The sequence below is a fragment of the Eschscholzia californica genome, unplaced genomic scaffold (assembly GCF_041429995.1).
Source record: "Eschscholzia californica isolate CP2 unplaced genomic scaffold, dmEscCali1.0.p SCAF_3, whole genome shotgun sequence".
In the NCBI taxonomy this organism is placed as follows: Eukaryota; Viridiplantae; Streptophyta; class Magnoliopsida; order Ranunculales; family Papaveraceae; genus Eschscholzia; species Eschscholzia californica.
Genome location: NW_028238420.1, coordinates 53,646,913 through 53,671,956, shown reverse-complemented (window position 1 = coordinate 53,671,956; position 25,044 = coordinate 53,646,913). Strand labels below are relative to the sequence as shown.

The 25,044-nt window shown below is 36.4% G+C and overlaps 4 protein-coding genes across 5 annotated transcripts; 1 reads left to right on the top strand and 3 right to left on the bottom strand.

Moving 5' to 3' along the window:
• Positions 1 to 842: 842 nt before the first annotated feature.
• On the bottom strand, positions 843 to 8,264 carry ERS (glutamate tRNA synthetase). The gene is made up of 13 exons (XM_086666969.1): positions 7,055 to 8,264; positions 6,735 to 6,853; positions 5,483 to 5,604; positions 4,530 to 4,712; positions 4,227 to 4,345; positions 4,015 to 4,063; positions 3,705 to 3,806; positions 3,502 to 3,604; positions 3,364 to 3,427; positions 2,733 to 2,847; positions 2,500 to 2,600; positions 1,706 to 1,862; positions 843 to 1,259 (listed from the first exon to the last, which is right to left on the bottom strand). The coding sequence occupies exons 1-13, from the start codon at positions 7,321 to 7,323 to the stop codon at positions 1,029 to 1,031; spliced, it is 1,734 nt and encodes a 577-aa protein (XP_086523095.1). The 5' UTR covers positions 7,324 to 8,264; the 3' UTR covers positions 843 to 1,028.
• Positions 8,265 to 8,308: 44 nt separating this feature from the next.
• Positions 8,309 to 8,786, bottom strand: LOC147551861 (PyrD). The gene has a single exon (XM_086666970.1). It carries the CDS (start codon positions 8,784 to 8,786, stop codon positions 8,481 to 8,483), a length of 306 nt encoding a protein of 101 aa, XP_086523096.1. The 3' UTR covers positions 8,309 to 8,480.
• Positions 8,787 to 10,620: 1,834 nt separating this feature from the next.
• On the top strand, positions 10,621 to 14,892 carry MEE21 (PIN domain-like family protein). Of its 2 annotated transcripts, none has more exons than XM_086671244.1 (7): positions 10,621 to 11,245; positions 11,681 to 11,871; positions 11,975 to 12,055; positions 12,264 to 12,384; positions 12,689 to 12,994; positions 13,272 to 13,340; positions 14,507 to 14,892. In XM_086671244.1, the coding sequence occupies exons 2-7, from the start codon at positions 11,681 to 11,683 to the stop codon at positions 14,585 to 14,587; spliced, it is 849 nt and encodes a 282-aa protein (XP_086527370.1). In that variant the 5' UTR covers positions 10,621 to 11,245; the 3' UTR covers positions 14,588 to 14,892. The 2 variants fall into 2 exon arrangements, 1 of the variants encoding a protein (XP_086527370.1); XR_015238365.1 differs by having other exon boundaries at positions 10,993 to 11,245; positions 13,272 to 13,966; positions 14,362 to 14,892.
• A 2,332-nt stretch (positions 14,893 to 17,224) lies between these two features.
• LOC147551859 (uncharacterized) lies at positions 17,225 to 24,348 on the bottom strand. Its single transcript, XM_086672707.1, has 7 exons — positions 23,625 to 24,348; positions 21,603 to 22,409; positions 20,556 to 20,911; positions 19,525 to 19,736; positions 18,356 to 18,612; positions 18,073 to 18,251; positions 17,225 to 17,763 (listed from the first exon to the last, which is right to left on the bottom strand). Exons 1-7 carry the CDS (start codon positions 23,845 to 23,847, stop codon positions 17,680 to 17,682), a joined length of 2,118 nt encoding a protein of 705 aa, XP_086528833.1. The 5' UTR covers positions 23,848 to 24,348; the 3' UTR covers positions 17,225 to 17,679.
• Between the last annotated feature and the right edge of the window lie 696 nt (positions 24,349 to 25,044).

Here is a 25,044-nt window from a genome sequence, read left to right as displayed (position 1 = left end):
ACCTCATATGGGTAAAATTTGCAACCCAAAAAGGCATATAGGTAGTCAAATCATTTGAGTAATGGGAGTGTAGTCCTAAGTGCTGTTTGGTTGGTTTTTCTGGTAAAGAATGGGAATTTGAGGACCCTCCCATTTGGTGATACCCAACTTATTCATAATGAAGTACTCAGTGGTACACGTTGCTTTCAATCTATTAGCACTATCAAAGTAGCATCCTTTCTATTCTTAATAATTTTAATGGTGAACTCAAATGGAGTTGGACTTTATATAACCTCTCAATTAGCTTCACCCCCATCTCTAATCACGATTCATTGCGTTCTTTTGCGACTTAAATCGTTATTCTCAACTTCTAACCTTAAAAGTTTATAGTTGAGTTAGCCTTCCATTCAAACAAGCTACGCGTTCATAATTATTTTTTCGAGGATAGGCTGTTAGATTAGCATGCTATGGAATGAAAAATGTTTGAAGGATCGATTTTTTTTTTCTATTTCATCATTTCCATAATTGTTTAAAACTAATAAGAATGTTGGACTTATCAAATGAAATCCTATAGACACATATCGAGGAAGCTCATTTAACACATTCCAGAGGATGGGTTATAGCCTTATAGGTAAAGAGTTTTAATTCCTAATTTCCAGTAGAAGATATTTAGTATTCAACCAATAGTGGAGTCCACTTTCGTTTGCTGGTAGCGAATGCTTATTTATACTTTCTACCAGGGAAAAAATAATTTGAATATTCCTGTATCCATGAGAAAAAAGTATTCAATCAATCTAAGTTGGGATCTATATTACTAGGTAAAATCGATGTGAGGAATAACAGTTGAACTACAAACCGAAGTAAAAAATTTGCTAATGCAGATGGAAATATAATACTCAGTTTCACGATCTTTACTTTTGCTTGACAGAATCTACCTTCGATGAAAATGTATATAATCAGAAGATAAAAAAGAGCAACCGTAATCACAATAAATACTTAGCCAAGAAAATTGAGGAAACTAACTCGTTGAGGAAATTGTGTTGTTCGACTCATTGAGAAACTACAGGAATAGATTCTACTGGTTGAGCGTCCGAGCTGAATGCTTCCCAGCTGAGATCTCTCAATATCTTAAACCGTTCATCTAATGTCACAAATCCTGCCTCAGGAGCAATTACACCACTGCTTGCAGCTTTATGGAGCAATATAATGCTAGCTCCCATGTCAGGACCATGGAGTTTCCCTGTCAATAACACTCGAAGAGGCATGAACAGAGATTTACCCTGTCACCGGAAACCACGGAGATAAAAGTCAGACTATCGATTTTAAAGCAATAGAGAGGTACAAATCGGTTGTGTAACTGCTTGTGCCTGTTATGTTAAACAAAAGAAAATGGGTAGATAGATGTCTTTCGTCTACCTAGACGTAGTTTACAAAATCAACGACAACTTCGGTATAAAGATTTGAAATCGAAAATTATTTAAAAACAGCCTCTGTTTCCAATAGTTTACTCTAAGACCGTAAGAGAATAGTTCAACGTTCAAATAACAATTAGAATTTGAAGGTTGGAAGTTACAACTGTTATGAAAGACCTCGTAGTAAAAAATGGGGTTTAAAAAATGGGGTTTGTCAGGTAATAGAGGGGCAACAAATGTCCACAATTTTTGAGTGGAAAATTGTTGTTTTCTGATTACATTTATCTTAGTAGTTGGTAGAGTTAATAAATTACCTTTCTTTTAAGTGATTTTCCGAAGCTCTTCACCCACTTCTGCCAACCAGCATGTCCTTCTTCTAGTGCTGCATTGAACTCGCCGCTGTCATAGGCAGCAAGCAAGCTGGCTGCAAATTCAGAAAGCTTGTCTTCTAGAACAGATTTCCCTTCAGAACTGAAAGAAAAGCACATGTAAGTTTATCACAAAATTTATTATACGAAAATGAAAGATCACATCTCAAGTTCTGATGTAGCGAGCTATACATCTTAGGGGCCTCTTTTGGCTTCCTTAGCAAGATATAATAGAATCTAGATATTTAGGTTATTTCTATTCTATGGTTTATCAGTTAGGTAACAGAATTAGATCAGGGATAGAATTTCTACACCCTAGGCCTGTCGTAATCTATATAAGGCCCCTTTAACTTTATTGTTGATCATCACCTCTAAAATCAATCAACAAACAAGTTATTTTATCTCTTATTTGCCTTTATTTTCATATTAGTTGGTAGACTAATAGTCCTAAATTTTCCGCTGTGTTCTACACCAAGTTTGTTAGCATATAAAGAAAAGTAAATGTTGGATTCTTCAATTATCTGAAAATACTAGGCAATTCCTATGTAACTTTACTGCTCTCTCTACGAGTGATTAGCAGGATCCACTTGTTACAATTGCCGGATCACGGATGGATTAGTGCCCGTGTTCCACAAAACGTTTTTCCTCCATCAAGGCATCTACCATTACTACCACTTCCTCTTCAGTTTTCTTAAAGAACTTGTTAAAGTTCGATAGAAGTCAAAGGGAAGCAAGCACACCTGGCTAACGTAGATAATAATGGATAAGAGAGCAAATTTGATAGCGCTTGATCTGCTTCTGATACCAAGTCAATACCTTCCTTGAGCAGGTCCGCAGCTTCCTGTTTTAATATGAGGATTAGCACACAGACAATACAGCATATCAATAGACACAAGTAGCAAGGTTAAAGATCCTTCAATGCAAAAAAAGGTTAAAGATCCTTCAATGCAAAAAAAGGTTAAAAGATTCTTACTTCCACAAATGTTCCTTCTGATTCTGCGAGGATACCAGTGCTTTTCCATTGGTTGGCAATAAGCTTCAAAAAATCTTCGGACGGTAGAGCTTTTAAATGCTGCCCATTCATCCATCTGACATTTATAGGTAGCCATTAGAAAATAAACAATATACACTTTCGGCAAAGTATGTGATTCATGATGTCAAAAAAGTAATGTCCGCCACTCAAACATAAAAGTATACAATTCCAAATCCTTCCTGTTAAGAGATTTAGACAAAAAGAAAAGTTGTACAACATGGCTCTATATATTTATTGTACAGAACTTAGTGTTGTTTCAAACTTTCAATGCGGAGTACTTGCTACAAGTAACAAACGAAAGAAGAAAGAAACAAAATGTTGATGTCTTTTCTGCCCAAAAGTCAAGCATTCAGGAGTCGCTACCATATTACACTCTTTTGTCATTTGAAGTGAAACCTAAATGACTTTATTCAGAACAATTTAACTTTCTCACCATCTGATGAGCATTTGAATATTTCCTTGTATAATTATTTATTGGTGCATCAAAAGATAAAGTTACATCTTTTTTTCCGTATTGACACGACGAAGAAAAGATATAGGAATATGGCAAACTTCAGTGAACATGTATTACCTTAGCTTTGTCAAATCAAAAATGGCTCCACTCTTGTTCACTCGATCAATGGTGAACTTTTCGACTGCAAACCATAATAACTTAATTTCAGTGAAGGAAAGAATAACTCGAGATCGAGAGAGAGAGAGAGAGACTAACCAAGCTGCTGAAGAGTGAAAAATTCATTTTCAGTGCCATCTCCCCAACCCAAGAGTGCTAGGTAGTTTACCATTGAGTCAGGCAAATATCCCATCTCCCTGAACTGTGAAATTATAGGTTAAACTAATAAATAAGCAGCAAATAAATTCAGTGGCATACACAGAAGATATTTAAATCTAGTGTCAGAGATTGTGAATAAATACCTGACCCACTGAAGTTGCTCCATGGCGTTTTGATAATTTACTTCGGTCGGGAGCAAGGATTAGAGAAACATGTGCAAAATAGGGCATTTGAAATCCTAGAGCCTGTCAGTGGACAATAATTACACAGAAAGAATCCATTAGTTGTCACTATATTGTCTAAGAAAAGTCAACAACCCTTGCTTGGAGTGGTAAGTTGGTTTCCACCCTCTAGGCCTCGGGTTCGAGACATGGATGATATAGTACCATTCTAAAAATACCAAGTGTTGGAAAAAACAAGGACCCAGGAAAAAGATAGAAAGCAAGAGCATACTTTATATATTAATGCCTGCCTCAGAGTATTCGGCAAATGCTCTTCTGCCCTGAAATGCAAGTAATTAGCAATCAGAACTATAAGAAGCAATCATAGAGTGCATAGCAACCATCACAGCTGAACGATCTCAGTTTTGGGTATAAATGAACTAAACATAACTAGACCTCAATGCAGTTATGCAACCACGCTTAGAAGTTAAATTGAACTTTTACCTGATAACATGTGAGATAGACATTGTAGCATCATCAACTGTAACACAGAAATTGTATACAGGCTGACCATTACTTCTCATAATCACAAAGTCTCCAAGTGTGTCCAGTCTCCAACTGACCTTCAAGACACTATCAAACAGAATTAGCAGAATTACATGAATTGGTACACTTTTCGATATTGTAGCAAATTGAATATCTACTTGTTAGGGAAACAAATGGGAGTATAAGTACGTCAGTACGTAGGTACTATAACTTGGAACTTGTAGCAAAGATGCCAAAGAACTTGACACGGATGGAACTTACTTCACCACGGATAAGGTCGTTAATTTTCAAAGCTCCTTCCTGTGGTACACGAAATCGATATGTATACGGGGTCCCGTTCGCAAGCTCTTGTTGTACTTCATCATCTGTGGCAGTAGCCCATTTTCCTGCATATACCGGTGGCAGTTGCTTTAACTTTGCAATCTCCTTCATTTTCTCCAATTCCTACAAACACAACTATGTCAAAGTGGTAATGCTTTTCAAAGCTGGTAAGGAGATGTAAAATCCACAAAGTAACAAAGTCCCAAACTCCAAACTCCAAATGCTAGTCAACATCATGCACCCACAATCAGATTCTTATAACCTCCTAAGTCATTTGATATCATTAAGTTCACGTGTCACTGGCTAGTTAATTTCAGTAAACCAGTAGTACATTTCTAGAACACAGATATACCCCAGCACCAAAAGAAATCATCATAGTTCATAGATAAACCTATTTTACGTGGAAGTATTCGCAGTGTTTTCAAACATAAGCAGCACGTAGCAATATAGCATAATAGCATTCAACCCCTAAGACACTTGAGAATGAAAACCTACCTGACGCTCACTAACCAAGAATGTAATGAAAACAAACTATCCGTTTATTTTGTTAATTTGGAACGAAAGTAAATCTACATGTCACACAACCCTTTCTATTTTCTATCTAGATTCATTCATGAACCCATAACTGAATGGAGCACTGGAACTGGAAAACCAACACCATCACTGGTATCAGTCAAGTCAGCTTACATGCCTTTTGTCTGTTCAGTCCACAAAGATATTTAACATTTGGTGCAGTTGCTTAGCAAGAGCCGGATTCAAGTTCAGATGAATATTAATATATACGGGAAAGAATTTTTTACGTCTGTAAGCATCAGAATAACACCGTTTCCTTGTAATGAACCTCATGAAAAGGGACAAATATGGAAATAAAATAGCTCGGAAGAGCCAACTACCTCACTAGAACAAAAACACCGGTAAACATGACCAGACTTCAAAAGCTCCTCCGCATATTGCTTGTACAAATCATTTCGTTCTGATTGCCGATATGGACCATATTCTCCACCAATACCAGGACCTGCAGATTTACCATAAAATAATCACCCTCTACTACTTGACAGCGTTTTTTTTCTTCTAAATGCAGATCAAGGGAATCTAGACATTTCTCCAGTACTAATATAAGGACAGACGGTTAAAGAGCCATAAGCAGAACCTAAAATCGAACAAACTCTACACTAGTTTATGCTAACTCTAAAATTCCTAAATTTCCTCTTGTTATGTATATATTTTTCTTTTAATCTATAGTAATCTTTTTGGAAGTAGAGATTCGATTTTATGTTCTAGATTTGAGAGATTTTCAAGAAAACAGGAAAGAAGGAGAGGAAACTAGAAGGTATTTTCCATATCCAAATTTCCTTCTCTTCCTCATCGATCTGGGTTTCTGTATCTTGATGATAAGAATAAAATATCAATGGAGGAGGAAAGATTGTATATAAACAACAAGAAGATAAAGCTATGAAATCACTCAACCTTCGTCTTCGAAATCAAGTATAATAATTCGTCTCCGAGAAACTTGGTGGTGCTCTTGATTAAACAATAAACAGTAATTCGTCTCTACTTGGTCCATCCTGATTACATATAATTAAGTATTATAATTCACGACCTTTAGGGTCTCCTTCGTGATCTTTAGGATCTTTTATTTGTGACCTTTAGGGTCTTTTTATTTTATTTTTGCAATCTTGTACTTCCTTTCCCTTTATGTTGTCTTTACTTTTGTTAGTTTCATTTGGTTATTTACTTGAGTAAATCCATGTTGAACTCAAAGGAGTCAAAATCATCAAAACCATGTAATTTGTTGGAATGTGTTCCTTCTATGAATGAAATTGGTTTATTTCAAAAAAAACTCTAACATTCCTAAAACAAGAACAAATTTACGACATCTTCATTCTTCAGCCAACCCAAAATTTAACAGGTTTTAGCGATTTTCATCATTTTATTTGTATGGCTCCTTTATATTCATACATCTGATTTCAGTTCGTACTACCTAAAATGTCATATCGCAACGTAACTTCACCAGGAATCAAGTGAAAATAGTGTTTTCCAAAAAAACAGGTAGACCAAATGAGGTTGTAATTGAACTCAATTCTACAACTAGCATAAATTTATGTGGGTTTGAATACAAAAAATAAAGTAAACCAATTACTGTACCTTCATCCCAATCAAGACCAAGCCAAGCGAGATCTCGCAACACCGCTTCTTCAGATTCCTTTGTGGATCTCTCTAGATCAGTGTCTTCTATTCTAAGCACAAACTTACCACCCTTTGACCTATTTATAATAAGTTCCCGCGTTAATACAAACATCTTAACAAGATTTCAACTTTTCTTATCCATAAAAATCGAAACTTTTGAAATTCTTTCATATCAATTAAGTGAAAAAAGTCGATTTGAATAACAAAATCAGAAATAACTTATATGGAAGAAGAACTGTTTGATGAAATGTGAGAAAGAAAGGGAAAATCAAACGAACCTAGCAAACAAGTAATTGAATAGGGCAGTTCGAGCTCCTCCAACATGTAAATTTCCAGTTGGAGAAGGAGCAAAACGAACTCGAACTTCTCCTTCAACTCTCTTGCGGAAATCCGCGATAGGACCTGAAACTGAAGATGCAAGCACGGAGAAATGCCTCTGGGGAGAAGAAATTTTGATTTTGAAGACGGATGATTGACGAAAGAAGGGGGAAGATACATCTGGAAAAAACCTAATTCTCATCCATGGTGATCCTGCTAAAGTCGCCATTTTTTTAATCTTTTTGTTGAAGAAATCTCAGCTCGATTCAAGAGGATAAAATGAGACTGGAACTACTGATGCCTTTTGGAAATGAACTCAGGGAGCGTTTGGCAGTGGGGAGTTTTAAAAGCAACTCTGGAAAGTGTCTTTGGCGCCTCTAACTTCCCCTTGACTTGTTCAGTTCTGTTTGACTGCCTTTGGTTAAGACCTAGGAGTGACGGAGTGACCCTTTGGTGGTGCTGGTATCTACACCCTAGATCTCGGTAAAACTCCCTCACCGGAATTACACACCCGAGCTGGCCTGCTGAAATTTTGCATCTACACAATTGTGGTGTCGTTTCCAACCCTAAATACAAGACTTATCTTCTTTGTTGCAAACTACTATGGACGAATGCAGAGAATTTGAAACCTTTAAAGGAGCCTACCAAATCGATTTCTGGAGACGAGGTTTCCAGAGAAGTATATAAACAATATCTAAGACATTTCATGTTTGAATCAGTTAGTTTTCCTTTTTGTGGGATTTTTTTTAGAACCCAAATATTAATTCGGTCGACCATGTACTGAATTTTGTCACTAAATTCGGATGGGCAAGATCCAAATACCAGAGTGAAGTAAGTGGAGCTTAAATCAGTGTCCCCTAACCAAATGTATGTACATATTGCAGTTCAAACACACTAAATTCAGTCTAGTGACTCGAGTAGGTTACTGCAGTTGAAATAAATAGACTCCAAGCAAATATTTGTATGAATTTCAATTCGGTGGCTTTAGTTTTGTTGCACAGTCATCCTCTGCATTCTGTTACGAAACATAACACAGGTATTCATTTTTATCATTCGGATCTGAAGTAAAATAATTTAAAACAACATACTTCTGGCTTTAAATATCAGCTCTGGAGTGGCCTTTCAATTAAAATGACAATTGGTTCTCACTTTTGTCTAGAGTATGAAGATTAAACACTATTACGAATAAAAAGATTGGAGTAAAGAGAACAACGGAAGGTGAAAGGTGATAGTAACTGTTGCACAAGCATTCAACAAGTTAATCAGAAAAGGGAAAAATACATGAAGAAACTATGCACAAATGCCCATCGATAAAAGCGACTACTACAAGGATCTATAGAATCTATTCTATCTAACCAGTTTTCAGAAAAAAAAAATTAAAAAAATCTAACGTTCCATTTCGATTTCTTCAAAATTCCAGTCCCTAACAAGATCTCTGCTCACAGCTCGACTACGAACCAGTCGTGGGGTACCTGTTAATCCTTGATTAGTAGTGTTCATGATCGATTGTGGAGTTACCTTAGCTGATCCAGTCATGGTGTTTGTATTCTCGGATGGAGTAGATGATTTCCTGGCTAAGCAATTGATAATCGCCGAACATCGACCGTCGTTTTCTGAACTTGAAACGGAGTAGCTCCTGAATGAGTGAGAAGGACTAGCCACACTGTGGCAGACTAGACATGCTAGACTCATTGTGGGTTATAGAGGAAGATGATCAAAAGAAATAATTTTCTGCAATTCAAAAACAAACATAGACATTAGAACATGCTTTTCATATTGTCCCTAGAATACGCGCGCGCGCGCGCGCGCGCACACACACACACACACATATATATATATATATATATTGTATAGGAAGAGAATACATTTTCCGTTTCCTACGAGTCCGAAATTGAGAAACTCTAAAGACAAATGGTCAACAAAATAATTACAGAATAATTCTATGGAGAACTGTAAATAACTCTAGTCTGATAATCTGATTTTCACTGCAATGCATAAGCGTAATACTAGTAGTGAAAACATAGTCCTCTTGGTGGAGACACAAACAAGTAAAGGAAATCAGAAATAACCTCTGTAGTAAGTTACCAACTGATCATATATTTGCCGTGTCAGATGTTTTTTTTTAAAACAAATCAATTTTCACAAATATTGGTTCCAACAATTTCTGAATGTCTTCTTAAACAGAAAACATCTTTCTTTCTCTACTTGAAGACACATATTCTAGTCACTCATATGGTTTAGGGGTTAGGGTTCTGGATATTCCGTACCTATGTCAAAGATCAAATAGCGTGTTTGGGACCTTTTACATGCCAAATAAGCTTCTGATCCCAATACCTGGACAACAGGGAAAAAAAGAAGAAGATAAGTGACATTATTGAAGCTTGTAATCAACTGATGTCCGACATATTACAGTTTTAATGATATAGAGTGGTCGAAATAGTTTTGCTATACGATATTTCACCTATATCTATGTGAAATTTATAAACCTATCATCAAGATATGTCTAGTAAAGAAGCTACAACGAGAACCCAAACACATAACCGAGAATCCTCGATCCTATCTATGAAGTTTCTAAATTGATTATATTACTAGTTAATCGAAAAGCTACTTCAATAGAGCATATTCTTATAACACTGGCGAATCTGTTTCTTGGAGGCTCGATAAAGTAGTCAATATATAGTGACCTTCTTTCACACAAAATCTACTCGGGCATGATAAATCTACACAAAACAATGATTAGTAACTACAGAATTTCTAAACCACTCAGTTTTTCTTCTCAGTCTATCACTTATACTCTTCTGTAAGAATTAGGGTTTGGGGAATTGCAGGGCTCAATTAGTTTACTCTAAGAGACTATTTATATCAGAAAAAGGGTCTCTTTTTATGAATCAACCAAATTGTGAACAATGACTCTATAGATCTATTGAGATTTTCAACTCAAATGGTAGATTTCAAACAATCTATTCTCTTACTTATAATCAGTTGGGTACAACAAAAATAATTTCAACATTATTCAAAAGATGAATGTAGAGAAGATCATCAAATTTCTATCAATCAAACACAAATAAACAAAAGAAAATGCTGAATTAACACAATCACAACCGAACATCGATGAGAAGAAATAGAATGAATCAAACACAAATTTGAGATAAAACCTAATAAAAAAGAGATCTGAATCACAACGAAGAGATAAACTATATGATTTGTACTGGAATGTTAGTATTGAAAACCGATAGTTATGAAATTGAGGACTGAATTGAGAATATAAAGAAGAAATTAATGAAGATATAAAGATGGAGATCTGATTAGGATACCTGAGTTTAGCTAATAATACAGTTTAACCGTTTCGATGACTATTAGGTAGAGAGAGAAAGTTGGTCTTCAAACCTCAAGAAACCACAACTAGAACTTCTTTAACTCCAGGGAAGGGCATCTATATATATGGTAAGTTCTCTACAACCAGAACCAAACACGGACTTGGGCCACAATGGGTTATAAAGGTGTGAAGCCCCCAACCCTAGCAGTTGTCAGATATTGTCTCTGCTTTAGCCACCTCGCACAGTTTGGTGGGTTTGTTTTGGCGAAAGCTCCACCGAAAAGGCTTCGCCACTTACCAAGTTTGAGCGTACACTTAGAGCTCAAGCTCTGACACTCTTTTGAACGATGTAGGTCTATCACAATCTCCCCTCCCTAAGTGCGAAGAGTCGTCCTCGATTCTAATACCACTTGTGAAGCCCCGAGTCTTAGCAGTTATCACCATTTTTACCACCTCACACGGGTACGAGTTTTTGTTCTTGACGAAGACTCCACGAACCTTAAAAAAGTCTCGCCACTTACTAAGTTCGAGCGTACACCTATAGTCCAATCCACCTGTGACTCCATTTTAGAAAGAGGGTCTGTACTTCGGACCACCTACTTTCGAGGACCCAAGGTGGATGCCAAAAAAAAAAGGTGGATGCCAAAACACGGACCTACGTTTGATACCAAAACCCTCCTCGTTCCAATTCACATCCCTCTTTCACCCACTCTGAGACTGAAATCTGTTTTTCTCTCCCCTCCCTTAACCCTAATCCATTAAAACAGTAGAGAGAGAGAGAGAGAGAGTCGTCATCTTCTTCTTCTTCCATTTGCTTCCTTAATCAAACTTCAAGGTAATCCTTTTTTTTTTTTTTATCATCCTGAGGAGTTCCACTTCTTCTCTTACTTTCGTTTTCCTTTTCTTTATGTTTTTGCTTCTTCATCAAATCAGTTTCAGCAACCTATCCCTGTTTCTTCTACATATTCTTGGTCTTCATATTTTTTTCATTCTTCCTTCTTCTCTAGGGTCATCCTCGATTGAACAGTGAGCTCACCTATCCCTGTTTCTTCTACATATTCTTGGTCTTCATATTTCAGTGAGATCATGAAATATGAATTAGTTTTCACTTACGAATTAGTGTACATAATAGGATAATACAAAAAAGGCGCTTACCTAGGCGAGCTTAGGCAATGCCAGAATCTTGTCGCCTTGCCTAGTTGAATGTATTGATTATCAAATTTTTAGTTAATTATGCGTAACCCTTTTCTTTGCGGAATTATATACGTAGATGAGAGTGAAGAGGCAGAAGCTTCATCGCAAAAGTGTTAGGTTTTACACTACATGCTTTGGTTTCCGGCAGCCGTTCAAGATTCTTTGTGATGGAACTTTTGTTTATCACAACGTCGCCAATCAAATCAACTCACCCAGTGCCTCACTTGCCGATATTCTTGGTGGTCCAACCAAGCTCTTTACTACCAGGTTTGACTGTGTTTCATTTCTTTTATTATGCTCTTCGTTTATATTTATAAACCTTCGTAAGATCTTTTTTGTTGAAATGAGAGAAATTCATTTTTGTTTCCAGATGTGTTGTAGCGGAACTGAAAAGCCTGGGACATTCGTATTCTGACTCAGTTCAGGCAGCTTGTAATCTCTCAACTGCCAGGTCTCTCTCACTATCTAATAATTGGAGTCATTGTGTCTTTAGAATAACTAATACATATCATAATCTTGCAACACTGTAATAAATTATGGATTTTCACTTGGGATTTGAGAGTGAATGTTGCTAATGATATTTCGTTAGTCTGAATCGAAGAATTGGTATTCTTGTTTGTATTTATTTTCTTGTAATTATGGTTGATTTTCATCTATAGATGTGATCACGAGAAAAGGAAGAGTGCTGCTAGTTGCATCGAGGATGTTATTGGAGAAAAGAATACGGAACACTTCTTTGTTGCTACACAAGACACAGATCTTCGAACAAAGTTTAGAGAGGTAGGTTCTTTCCTTTTAGTTTATTAATCTTCTGTTTAAATGGTGCATTCACCTTGAGAAACATGATCTTTCATGTATACTTATTTAGCGACTGCAAACCTTTACATGTAGCTACTGATTCCACTGAAGTACTGTCGTTTTGCATTTTCGGGTGTCTATTATGTTTTGACTTTTAAGGGTTGGTTTCTCACTTATCTCTTTTTCTTCTCTGCCCCTGAGTATCACTGTTTGCTACTTAGAATTTGATATTAACTTTGCAAGTTGGTATTCTGCTCTGATTTATACAATCTTTTTTCGGGTGTAGGTACCAGGTGTTCCTGTGATATATGGTTTGAGAAAGTCCTTGCTTCTTGAGCCGCCATCTGAATTTCAGCGTGAATTTGTTAAATCAAGTGAAGAACGCCGTTTGCATATGTCAGAACAGGAATATAACATGTTAAAAAGGAGAGTAACTAGTAAATTGGGCACCCAAGAGGGAGAAGCTATGACACCGGTTACTCATGAAGCCTCAGGGGATGAAGTCCAGACAAAGGTTGTACCCACTTCCTATGCTCAAAGGAGAAAATTGGGCGAGACTGATAGACCTCAAATCAAGAGGAAAAGACCAAAGGTTTGAATCAAAACTGTTCTTCTAAGTTCTATATGAATAGTGGTAATAAACTAATAATGGTATAATTGTCAAGCACAATCCTTTTGGATTTCATTCTAATCAACCAGAAAATCAGTATCAAAGTACCGATAAAAACCTTGACTGGCGAATAGTGGTTCATTGACCTTCTGTAGGCTATGTTTTATGTTTTTACATCCATTTTAGGCTGTCTTGTAGTGTATATTTGTTTGATGTTCCGTAATGTTAACATAAAGTAATACTGCTTTTATTTTGCCAGGGCCCAAATCCACTTTCATGTAAGAAGAAAAAGATCAGTGAGAAGCCGCCGCCGCCTGCTTCAAAAAAGGTGTGTCATATTTAATATATTGTCAAAATGTTTTGGGCATTTCTTTCCCTTTCTCTGTTGGTAAATATTCAGCAAAAGTGTACATGATTCAGATATGAAATCGCTTTAACATGTGGTTTTATGAACACGAGTACATGACTAGTGGCCGGGGATATGGAAATTGCTTGACATCTCGATCCCATGATAATCCTGTGTGGATCGTTCTGTGATTTTGCTTCTTAAGGGGATGAATTCTTAAGTGGACAACGAAGCTGTTTAGAAAGACCGCTGCCCGACATGGGCCGGAATCGACTGATTTTGATGGGAATGCAATCAATACCTTGATGACTTTAAGCTCAATTCAGTGATTGGTCTTGTGGCCAATTCTAGGTTCTAAGTTTTGTGTTGATGTTTTCAACCAAAAAAAAAAGTTTTGTTGATGTTAGCTGACCTGATTAAGTTTCCCGAGTTCTGTCAGAAGTTGAGCTACTATCCTATTGTGAGTCTAAATTTTACATTGTGGCTATAGGCTATTATGTCAATGTTTTTTTGACGAATAGTCAAGGTGAAATGAGGCAGATTATGTAGGACTAACATTGTATAGACATGGTCATATGTTATAGAATGTTGCCATTTATATACACTATGCAGACAAAATTTGTTAGCAAACATATAACTAATATAATAGCATATTACTGCTTTATAGTATATTGTTATTTGAAGAACCAAAACTGCAGTTTAATATGGTCAACTCAAAAACAACACTAAAAATATAATATTGAGCATTTTAGTGTCAGGGTGGAGCTGTGGTGTCGCCTTTGACAACACCAAGGTTGTAATGGTCAACATCGGGCCAGTGAGAGTTGGGTTGGGACTCACAAACACATAAATATGATTATATTTGTCCTTTATCATGGAACACGGCTATTTAGCTCTGCAATAATTGATATATTATTCTATATACAAAACCACTTTATTTAGATGACCAAGCAAGCACCAAAGTTTATTACTTATATATAAATATGTATATATATATACTGAGTATTGATATATGGATATCAAGATTCTTCCAAAAGTTAAAAAGGGATTAGGTTTTGATGCATTTTTTGAACAAATATATGTAATTTTCACCCATTAGAGGTAGCTTCCATGAAAATTGTTGTTGATTGGTTAAGCTATAATTGCAGGAAGGTGATAGTGCTAGTAAGAAGAATCGGAAGAGGAAGAGATCACGGAAGCATTCTAGCATTGAGAAAGCCGATAGTTAGCTGTGTTTCAGCAAAATTCGAGAAGGTTTTTCCTAACTTCATCGTATCTCCAACACTATTAGAGGATCGACAAAAGATGACTGATAATTTGGTCTTCTTACTCTGCTTTTATAAAAGTTTTGCCATGAAAATTATGATAGAACTAAACGAAAATGAACACCTAGCCCCTAGGCTATTATGTTCTATCTGTATTAGAAGTTTAGAACTATTTCGACATTTAAGTTGATCCTTTTCTATTTAGCTCGAGTAAGTTACAGGACAACAATTTATGAAGATATTTTCATGGTTATTTTTGTTAAAGAAAACCAATTCTGTCTCTAATGTTGAGCAATATAATAGCCACTTTCAAGTGCTTATATGGATTAAAACTGAAATTCTTTTAGATGTTCTTCTGCACAAATATTCAATGCCACCATTGTTGTTGGGTAGTTAGGTGGTTGAGTGTGTAATGCCTCATAAGATGGCCTTAAGGGTCTCTTTATGGCAAACTAATTTGAATCCTAACCCAGATTAGATGAGAGGGCAGAACCGTTTGGACAAAGTTAGTGTTGATAGAATTGTCTGTCATGTTTGCAAGAAAAACCGTAAAGAAACCCACAAACTTGTACAAAAAAAATGGGCCTAATCTGACTCATCTCGATCTAAATTGTTCAACTCAAATTGACTTAGGTGCTGTTTGTTTTTTTTTTTTTTTGTCTGAATCTGAATTAGCTTAATCTGAATTGGTTGAACTGAAATGGCTAAATCTGAATTAGCTGAATAATCTAACAAGTCAGTATGTTTGTTTTTTCAATCTGAAATATTATGTCTGAACTGAAATATTGACTTTTATACCCTTGGTTATTAGGAATATTATCATCAGGTCCCAGTTTAAATAAAACCCTAGGTAAACCTAGAAAACCTTAAGTTCCTTAGAGCATCTCCAATGCAAAACTCAAAAAAATCTCTATTCATCCTATGTGTCAAGTTCCAATTGAGATTCTCACTCCTAGGTGGCGTCAATAGAGATCCTCAAATTTTTTGTGTCTCCAATGCAAAACTCGAAACTTATCTTATTTACTTATGTGTCATAGTTATTTTTGTAAATAAATAATTAGTTATTTTAGAAAATATAAAAGACTCGATTTCTATTGGTTGAAAATCAAATATTGATGAGGTGGACAATCAGAGATATCTCAAGAGGACACTCTAGAAATAGAGTGTCCTCTTGAGATATCTCTATTCCACCCTCGACACGTCATCTTAGAGATCCAAATAGAGTGTTGCATTGGAGATGATTTTTAAGAAAAAATTCTAAAAATCCTAAGTGGCACTCAGAGTTTCTAAGATTGAGTGTTGCATTGGAGATGCTCTTACCTCCAGCCTCCCTCTCTCTCTCTAATGAAGGTCTGGAGAAAACCCTAGATCTCCCTCGCCGGATCTCTCTCTCCTCACTCCCTTGCCAGATCTGTCTCTCTTTCCCTCGCCAGATCTCTCACTCCCTCGCGAAATCTATCTCTCTCACTCCCTCGCGAAATCTATCTCTCTCACTCCCTCGCGAAATCTATCTCTCTCACTCCCTCGCGAAATCTATCTCTCTCTCTCCCTCGCCGGATTTCATTCTCCCTGTGGTGATTGTGGTGTGTGTGCTGTGGTGGTGGCCGTGATGTGTTGGTGATGTGCTTTGGGGTTGTGTTGAAACGGTAATGATGGAATGGTGGTGGTCTGACTCCGGTGGTGGTCTGGCTTACACGGTGGTGGTAGTTTGACTTAGATGGTGGTGGTGGTGGTAGTTTGACTTAGATGGTGGTAGTGTTGGTCTGACTTAGTTGGTGGTGGTGTTGGTTTAACTTAGTTGTTGATGGTGGTCTGACTCAGGTAGTGGTGGTGGTCTGGCTTAGGTAGTGGTGGTGGTCTGGCTTAGGTAGTGGTGGTGGTGGTTTGACTCGTTTGGTGGTGGTGGTGGTTTGACTCGTTTGGTGGTGGTTGTGGTCTAACTTAAGTGGTTTTGGTCTGACTCATTTGGATGAGAAGACTGTTGTAAATCAGTGGGGTATAATGGTCATTTGATCTATTTCAGCAGTTTGATTTCTTTTTCAGACTTGTTTTGAAGTCTGAAATATATGGACTTCTTTTCAGCCCATTCAGACCACGATCTAATTCAGCCACATTTTCAGATTTTCTTAAATTAAAAAAACAAACATCTGAAATCTGAAATGTGTTTCAATTCAGATTTCAGATCTGAAAAGAAGAAAAAACAAATAGCACCTTAGAATCAACTAAAATCCCATCCAGGCGAGACAAAGTAGTTCAACTTTTTTCTCCAATACATGTCCAATTCTTTTAGGGTGAATCGAAATGGGATCGCCTTTACAAAATTAAACAATTCAAAACCATCTTCTAACTCATCCATTATTTCATCAAAAAAAAAAAAAAACTCATCCATCACTCTTAATATTTTATACAATTTCAGTATATCACTTTTCTGTAATCAGGACGTCCATAAACGTTATCTATTATAGCTCGAAGCATCAATCAGAGACTGATGCAGAATCACTAGATACTACATATTTCGATCAACTGTTTCCGAAAATCTCAATAAATGAAAAATAACGACATCAAGCATAGAACAAAAGAAAATAAGGAAGCCTCAAGCACAAAATAAAAGAATGACCAAATCTTCAGATCAAATTGCAAGAATATATGAACATGAATAAATGACCCATCAAAATTACAAACAATACATCAAAAACATGATCTTGAATTCTACTTGAGCTTTTGTACTGCTCAATTTAGTAGTCATCGACGTAGTAGAAGAGTTAAGAAGCTAACTAACTCCCTCAAAAGAGGCAACAAAAGGATTACAAAATACATCTAGAAAGTCAATTGCAGATTTCCTTAAAATATATGCAAGAGGCGTAGAATCGCGAGAGGAATAGATAAGCCCAGAGATACTTCTTTGCCGATAAAAAAAAGTGCTACTCAAATTAACCAACGAGCATTATAAAGAGAACCAATTACGTTCTGTATCAAGGGGCCAAGTGGTTCACCGTCTGAAAGCATTGGCGAAATAAAGAGCAGATGAGGTTATCAAAAATATGGGTATGACTCATTTATACTGTTACTTGCAAAGGTATATTTCGCTTATCCTCCGGTCTGTGACGGAATAATTTCGCTATTGCCCGCCTCTCACAATCCTGATATACAAACAACCCAAAAAGAAAAGGAAGCTAGTTAAAAACTATAATATTTCTCTTGAACTGAAGTTTCCACTTATTTGTGTCGGAATATATTTATGTATAGTTAATGGCTATCAAAGGCCATTTCATGTCCAATATTAAAAAATTTAAGAATATATGGTACACTTCACTTTTTTTGGTCCTTCAAATTGTGAAGCAATCGGATTGAGTTTCCGCTTCTTATCCTTCCAATACGTATTTGTTAAGTTGGTCGTTAATATGCTCTACAAAAGACATATTATATAAAAACAAATATATGTATCGTACCTTGAACATATTAAGATGGAAGGGCTTTTCAGGATTCATTGTCCTCAGCTTGTGATATGTATATGCGAAGCTCAGCTGATCACGAGGAGTAAACCGATCAACTTCATTGAACCAAAGACAGGAAAACAGGTTTGACATAGGTGTGTGTGCTCTGACTATAAATGACCCTTCAGGAACATCTGTTCGCAGTACAAGCACAAGGTTAACCAAGCACGCTGAGATCAACTACAAAATTTAACATTACAAAAAAGAAAAAAGAGGATTGGTGTGAGTTAACACGTACTGCTCGGAAGAAGTCTCTTGGGATCTGTAAAATTGAATCTTTTAAGGCCATCATTCTGGTAGAAAGAAAATTGTTGATCGATAATGGAATGGTTGAACTTATTCAGTTTTTTGTTTTGTGCAACCTCTTCCCATACACAGTGACGATCATAGTGATTGGAAATAGCATACTCATAGCCTTTTCTCCATAAGAAGTATTCCAAGATGAGAAGTGGGTCACTTTGGAGACGCAATTTGCTATCCAACCAGATCGAATACCTGAAAAAGAAAATTTCGACTCAATTATCAGAAACCATTAAAAGGAGTGTGTTTTCAATAGCCAAACATTTGCCCACCTTTAGAAATGAAGAGGATTACATTAGCAGGTGTAATGAATGAAAATCAGATTGGGATGAATAAACTGATAAGAGAGTTAATGGTGTATTTATAGTTCCTAGAGACATTACAGGCACGAGGCTTTCAGATGGAAATCTTAAAAGTTGTTTTAGAGTATCGACCGAAAATGTTATTTGTAACCTGAAGACCAGTTAATGGCTGTCTCATGTAGGGTTTCAGTTCTGACCCAAATGACTTATTTTATGCCATAGTTGCTTCAGGAAGACATAACTATAATCTGAAAGGGAAGCAGATAGTGAAAGCTAGAGTTTCTCTTAGAGAAGCTTGTGTGCAGTGTTCTGAATACTTATTCTCAAAATCATCTTGACATTTTCTCCCTGGCATTAGGATATACGACCTAACCACTTAATCGATTGCTTACTACGACTGAAATGTGTAATTGATTATTATTTCATTTGGTGCTAAGTCACAACAATAGCCTCCAAGCAGACTTTACACACAACACATGTCCAAGTTGGGGAATTTTCTTAAGAAAGAAAAGGGTTGTATAGTAATAACGAAGTATTTAAAAAGATGGTCCTATATCAGAACTCACATGTTAAAAACATCCCTATATGACACCACAGATGCCTAATGTTTTTGCCTAGTTTCTGTGATGTTGGGGAATATTATCATTCAGGCTATATATTCTAAGACATTGCCGACTTGTATTTGTAGCTTCGTATAGTTCATTCATTGTAAGATTTACTTCGAAACTTTGTTCAAATATACACATTTCCAGAAAAAACTTGTATTTTACCAAGAAAACAAGATCTATTACTGTGCAGGGTGTACCTTGCAGAAGGAAATAGTCGATGCGTCAAAAACTTCGGAATTTTACCCACTCTCCGCATGTCTGTATAGGGTAGATTCTTCACGACAACAATTTTCCACAAACCAATGAAACCTGATTTGTCTGGCTGTTGGCCTTCTGAAGACAGCGTTTGCAATGTACTCTCATCCATAAACATGACAAAACAGACATTTTTTCGTGACAAACGTGTGACCTGCATTGAAAGTATAAGCCACAAACTTAGCTACAACTTGCAAGATAGTCTTTTAAAAGAACACAAACGTTAGCAAGGAGCTAAGCATCAGAAGATTTTGATAGTACGTATGACCAAACATTAGACCACACAAAATCACTAAACTGGGATGGAAGCATGTTAGACAACTTTAACATGAAATTCTTCAAGTGCATGTTATGTCTAATCCCGGAAGGTTTGAAGAGTTTGGGGTTCATGAATATTTTGGACAGACAATTATGTAAGTAGACTCCATGAACTTATGTTAGACGGTTTCAACAAACCAAGCTGGCTCAAGAGAGCCCATTTAGTTCCCGACCGAAACTTCAATGTACACCTAAACTATCTATATCTTGCATCAGAAACAAAGGTTTTTCAAACTGTACTATAAAATTCAAATTTAGAATGGACTCATTGAAATTATATAGAAACATCAAAATATGTTGTTCACATTGCCTCTCAAGAAAAACGAGATTTTAGTAACAGAACAAAATAGCACATCCAATTCAATATAACTGTTTTTCCTTTCACGTGGCTCAAGGGAAACTAGAAATCACGAAGGGACCTAAGCTGACACAAGGAAAAAATATAATCTACTTACAGTAGTACTCCAACAATTTATACTAAAATATTTCTAACTTCTAAGCACGCTAGGTAGTCGATTGGGAGGGACCTAGGCACTAAACCCCATCTTAAAGTCCAAGTTTCAGATGAGTAGGTAGCATTTCATCAAGTAAAGATCGATAAGCAAAGATATGCTGTGTAAATTTGCGTCACAAACGATAGTTGGTATTACTTTACCGTTTTACTATAAGGGGATCTCAAGTTATCAGAGCTTCCAAAAATGCAAGAAGAGACGGCTATGTGGCAAGTACTCATGAATTTCGTGTCATCTTCTGCCAAATCAAATCCGGTACTTGCAGATCCTTGAGGACCTTTCACAAAGCCACAGTTAATTTTTTGATCACGTGCGTAAAATGACTCTTCCCTTTCTCTGAGACTCTGATGACCAGAAAATCTAGGCTCCCACTGCTCTTGTCCATTAGGTCTCTCCTCCAGTTCCGTGTACTGCAACGAAAATCTTGAAAATTTTCGACTTTCTAAAGGCTCTACAAGTTGTGCAGTAGAATTCAAGAACTTCATCTGACAAGAAGAACCTGAAAGGTTTACAAAGTTGACAAAAAAGTAATCAAAGTGCAGAAATTAAGTAGATGCAAATTGGAAAACACAATCTGTGTGCATCTGTGTGTTAGGCAAGTTAAAGTAAATCCACAGTAATGTGTTCAATTTCATGAACATAAGGCATTAAAGCCAAGCCTTATTTAACAAGAATAACCTATCATCAACAAAACAAAATTTTGTTTATGTGATTAAGCAATCAAATACAACTAATCAATTCGAAGAAGACCTCAAGTAGCCCCTCCTAGTAGGAAAACTACCAGCTAAAATATCAGCTAGTAGGGAAACTTAATTGTTTCACGTAATGGCTTATCATACCACGAGGAGCCTGGCTCTGTTATCGTTACTAACAGGATCTCTTGCATGGATCTATAGTATACATGTGGTAAGCTTAATGTAATAAAAAATAGAGCGCACATGCAATATGTATCATATATTCCACTAATTAACTATCAGTAATCTGGTCATTTGCAGCAGTTCCACAACAAATTTAATGGTAATCCTGCAACCCTTCCCGATGAATTGTTAGGTAGCCTCAAGAACCCAGTGCTAAAATTTATTACTCCAAAACCTACAAAGAAACAAGACACTTATGGTGTCTATGCTCTCAATGAATATGCTTATCTAAAAAATGTAACAAGTAACCCATCGTCTAAAAACAGAACTTACCAGTATGGCGCTTTGGTTTTCTTCTCTGATCTGTTCTCTTTTCAGAAGTAGACCTCCTTGATGTCAGGCCTTTTGCAAAATTTCCACGCCTAGAATCTGTCTTAAAAAAGTCATCACTTTGAGAAGTTTCGTCCTCCGCTGTTTTGTTGATACCCTGATCAGAATCCTCTGCCTCCTTATCAGTCATAGGCTCTTTTTGTATAGTTTCAAGGGTATCAGAGGAGTCTTCATTATCATCATGCTGACCTTCTGCTATGTCGGAATGTGGATCATTTTCCGTCAAGCGACCATCACTAGAATCAATACCATCATCATATTCATCGTCAGAAACAACCTCTTCATTTTGCATTCCGAATGCTGCATCATCTGATACTTCTTTGTGATCTTTTTTATGCACTCGTACTAATTGCCCGACATTCTTCAAAGATGCCTCATACTCAGCTTCATAAAGTTTCAGTTCATCACGCCCAGCTTCATTATACAATCCGGCGTTTTTATGGTCCACAGCCTGCTTCTTGTGGGACTTGTCAAGAGTGGGTTGCTTGCTTACACTCCATTTCTTTACATGATTCTTGCCAGTGGACCCCCTATCATCATCATCATCCATGTTAGCAATCTCTGATACATTTTCATTGTATCCATCATCTCTTCTCCTATCATCCCTATCCCAATACCTCGAATCCCGACCATGTGCTCCGGAACTATGACCGAACTTGAGCACTTTAGGATTCTTAATTCTAGTCACATTTGCAAGAAAATCTACATCATTCTTCAAGAAGTCTTCTTGGTCATCTAGCCTGTTAACTTCTGCACAAATGTTCCTTTCTAGTTAATATACTTAATTGCTATAGCCAGAAAGAATAAGCAACTCAGCCACCAAGGCTCTAAATGTGTATAATATCTTCACAAAAATTAACCATAATACACTACAAAATCTCAAGTTTACAATTTGAACATTTCAATCAATTTTTACTCAACTGAGAGCACCCAGACCATAACTGCATTACGACGACTCTACGAGGATAATATTTATCTAGTTCCAACAAAAACCTACACAAATATCCAGTGTTTGACCAAACCCTTCTAAAAAGTTCCAAACTTTCAACTAATTCCTACCAGATTGAACATAAAAATGTGGTATCTTGATACATTGATAGAGATGAATGGCAGCAACTGTTTAAGGCATATGAGAGACGTCAAAAGAAGGATTGCCAGACCCAAATTCTGATTTGGCGTGTCTTGCATGAATGGCCCACTTAGAACCTTGAATAATGCGGGCCTGATCCACATGTCTTTGTGGAGATTCTACTAGTTTCTAAGTATTAGGATGGTTAAGTGTCTTTAATGTCATTTAGTGTCTCTTTAATGTCTTTAATGTCTTATAGTGTCTCTTTAATGTCTTAAATGTCCTTTATAATGTTTTTTAGTGCTATAGGAGTTTAGAAGTTCAATAGTCTACAAGTAAAGATAACAAAGGTGGGTTTTAGGCCTATATAAGGCATGTAATTCTGCTGTTTGGAGGACAGACAGAGAGTATTCCAGCAGCTAGTTAAGCTTTATGTGTTTGTGTGATGCAAATACCCCAAAGGTGTGATGCCTAAGGGCTCTAGGAGTGATTCCTAGTTTGTACTGGTGTGATACTAGTGCGTTATTTCTTATATCTATAATATAATCAAGCTATTTTCTTCCTTAATTCCAGTTTCCCATTTCTGTCCTACATCATACATACTCTGGCAGGCACTTCAGATTCTTCACCTAACCTATGGTTAATATGCAAATTGCAGCCAAATCGACTACCCAAATTTCCTTTTTACAGATACTAGTATCCCAATCCCCAAAACAAACGAACTACTCAGATAATGAAATTTCATGTGTACTTTAGAAAAATCTCTGTACCAAAACCTAATTAAGTAACTCATCCAAAATGCAAGAACTTGCATGAATCAAATGAAACATTTTCATTCAAAATTAATCCCAAATCTAAAACAAGTAAGAAATTAACCTAAGATGAAAAATACATACCTTTATCTCTGGAGACATAATAATAAGCAAAAACGGTAAGAACAAGAACTAGAGAGAGAATTGCAATGACTGAACCAAAAGAGATCTTGCAATTATTCTTATCAGACCGACCTAATCTTCTATTTGTTGTTCTAATACCTCCTCCTTGTTTATGTGGAAACCTAATACCAAGTGAGACATGATCTGATGCTGCTGATGAGCATGTTTGCCTATACTGAGCCATTCCAACATTGTTTTGTTTTTCCTCTCTCAGAATTTAAAAAACCAAGAGAATTTGATATGATCTTCAATTAGTTGATGGAAGTATCATTTTCCATACAAAAAAATTTAGGGTTTTTTAATGTCTCGGTTGAATGAACTTATTATCAATCTAAAATCTCCATGGAAGAAGGAGATCAGATCCTTTCTCTCTCTCTCTCTCTATAGAAGAGTGGGAAGAAGAGTGGGGACTGAAGGAGTAGAAGACAAGCAAAATTATAAGAAGGAGAAAACTGATGAGATCGACGTTTCAAGTGTTGGAATTAAAAATAGCAATTATATGTGTAGATTTATTTTCTTCCCCGGATGGATTACAAAAGTCTACACATAATTACTCAGCGAGACATTGACAATTTGACACCTACTATTATTTATGATAAAGTCCTCTTGGAGCTTGAAATTCTTTCATAACCCACCAAAGAACTCAACTAATCCTAGTGGCCAATACGCGGACAACCGTTTTTCTTGTATAGACAGTTATCTTACGTGGACAACGCAAAAAAATTAATTCTTTTATATAGACATCAGTTGCCAAGGGGACAACTCTCTATTATTTTTACTCAAGTCCTCTTAGAATCAGATGTATTATTTGACGACCTCCCTCTTTCTCCATAAACCCTAGGTTAGTTTAGTCTTCACCTCTTCTATTATTTGTTCTTCATCATCACCCAAATTTCTAGAGAAAGAAATTTTTTGGAGAATCATTGGTGGTTATAGCATCAAACAAAGGCAAAGGAGTTGTTGTAGAATCTTCCCAAAGACAAAGGTTAGAACCCTAAAACTCCTTAAATTAGTAAACCTAGAACCAAAAATTTCAAAACCGTTGTTTTTCTTTTTTGAAAGAAGTAGATCTGCTCGTGTTTCGTCGGAAACCGACGAAACACGAAGAGATGATCTGCTCGAAGCCCAAGAACTGCCTCCGGAACAGTATCAGTGGTCACTGCTAGTGTTTCGGGTTTTTCTTCTGAAATCTGTATTTAATTATAGGGTTTTTTTTTTTACTGATTTTTACTCCGTTTTTATTGATTTTCACTCAATTTTTACTGATTGTCACTCAATTTTACTGATTTTCACTGATTTTCACTCCATTTCAATAAATTAGAGAGTAGTTTTCAACTCCCACTAAACTTTTTATCACATAGACATGGTAAAAGTTTGAATT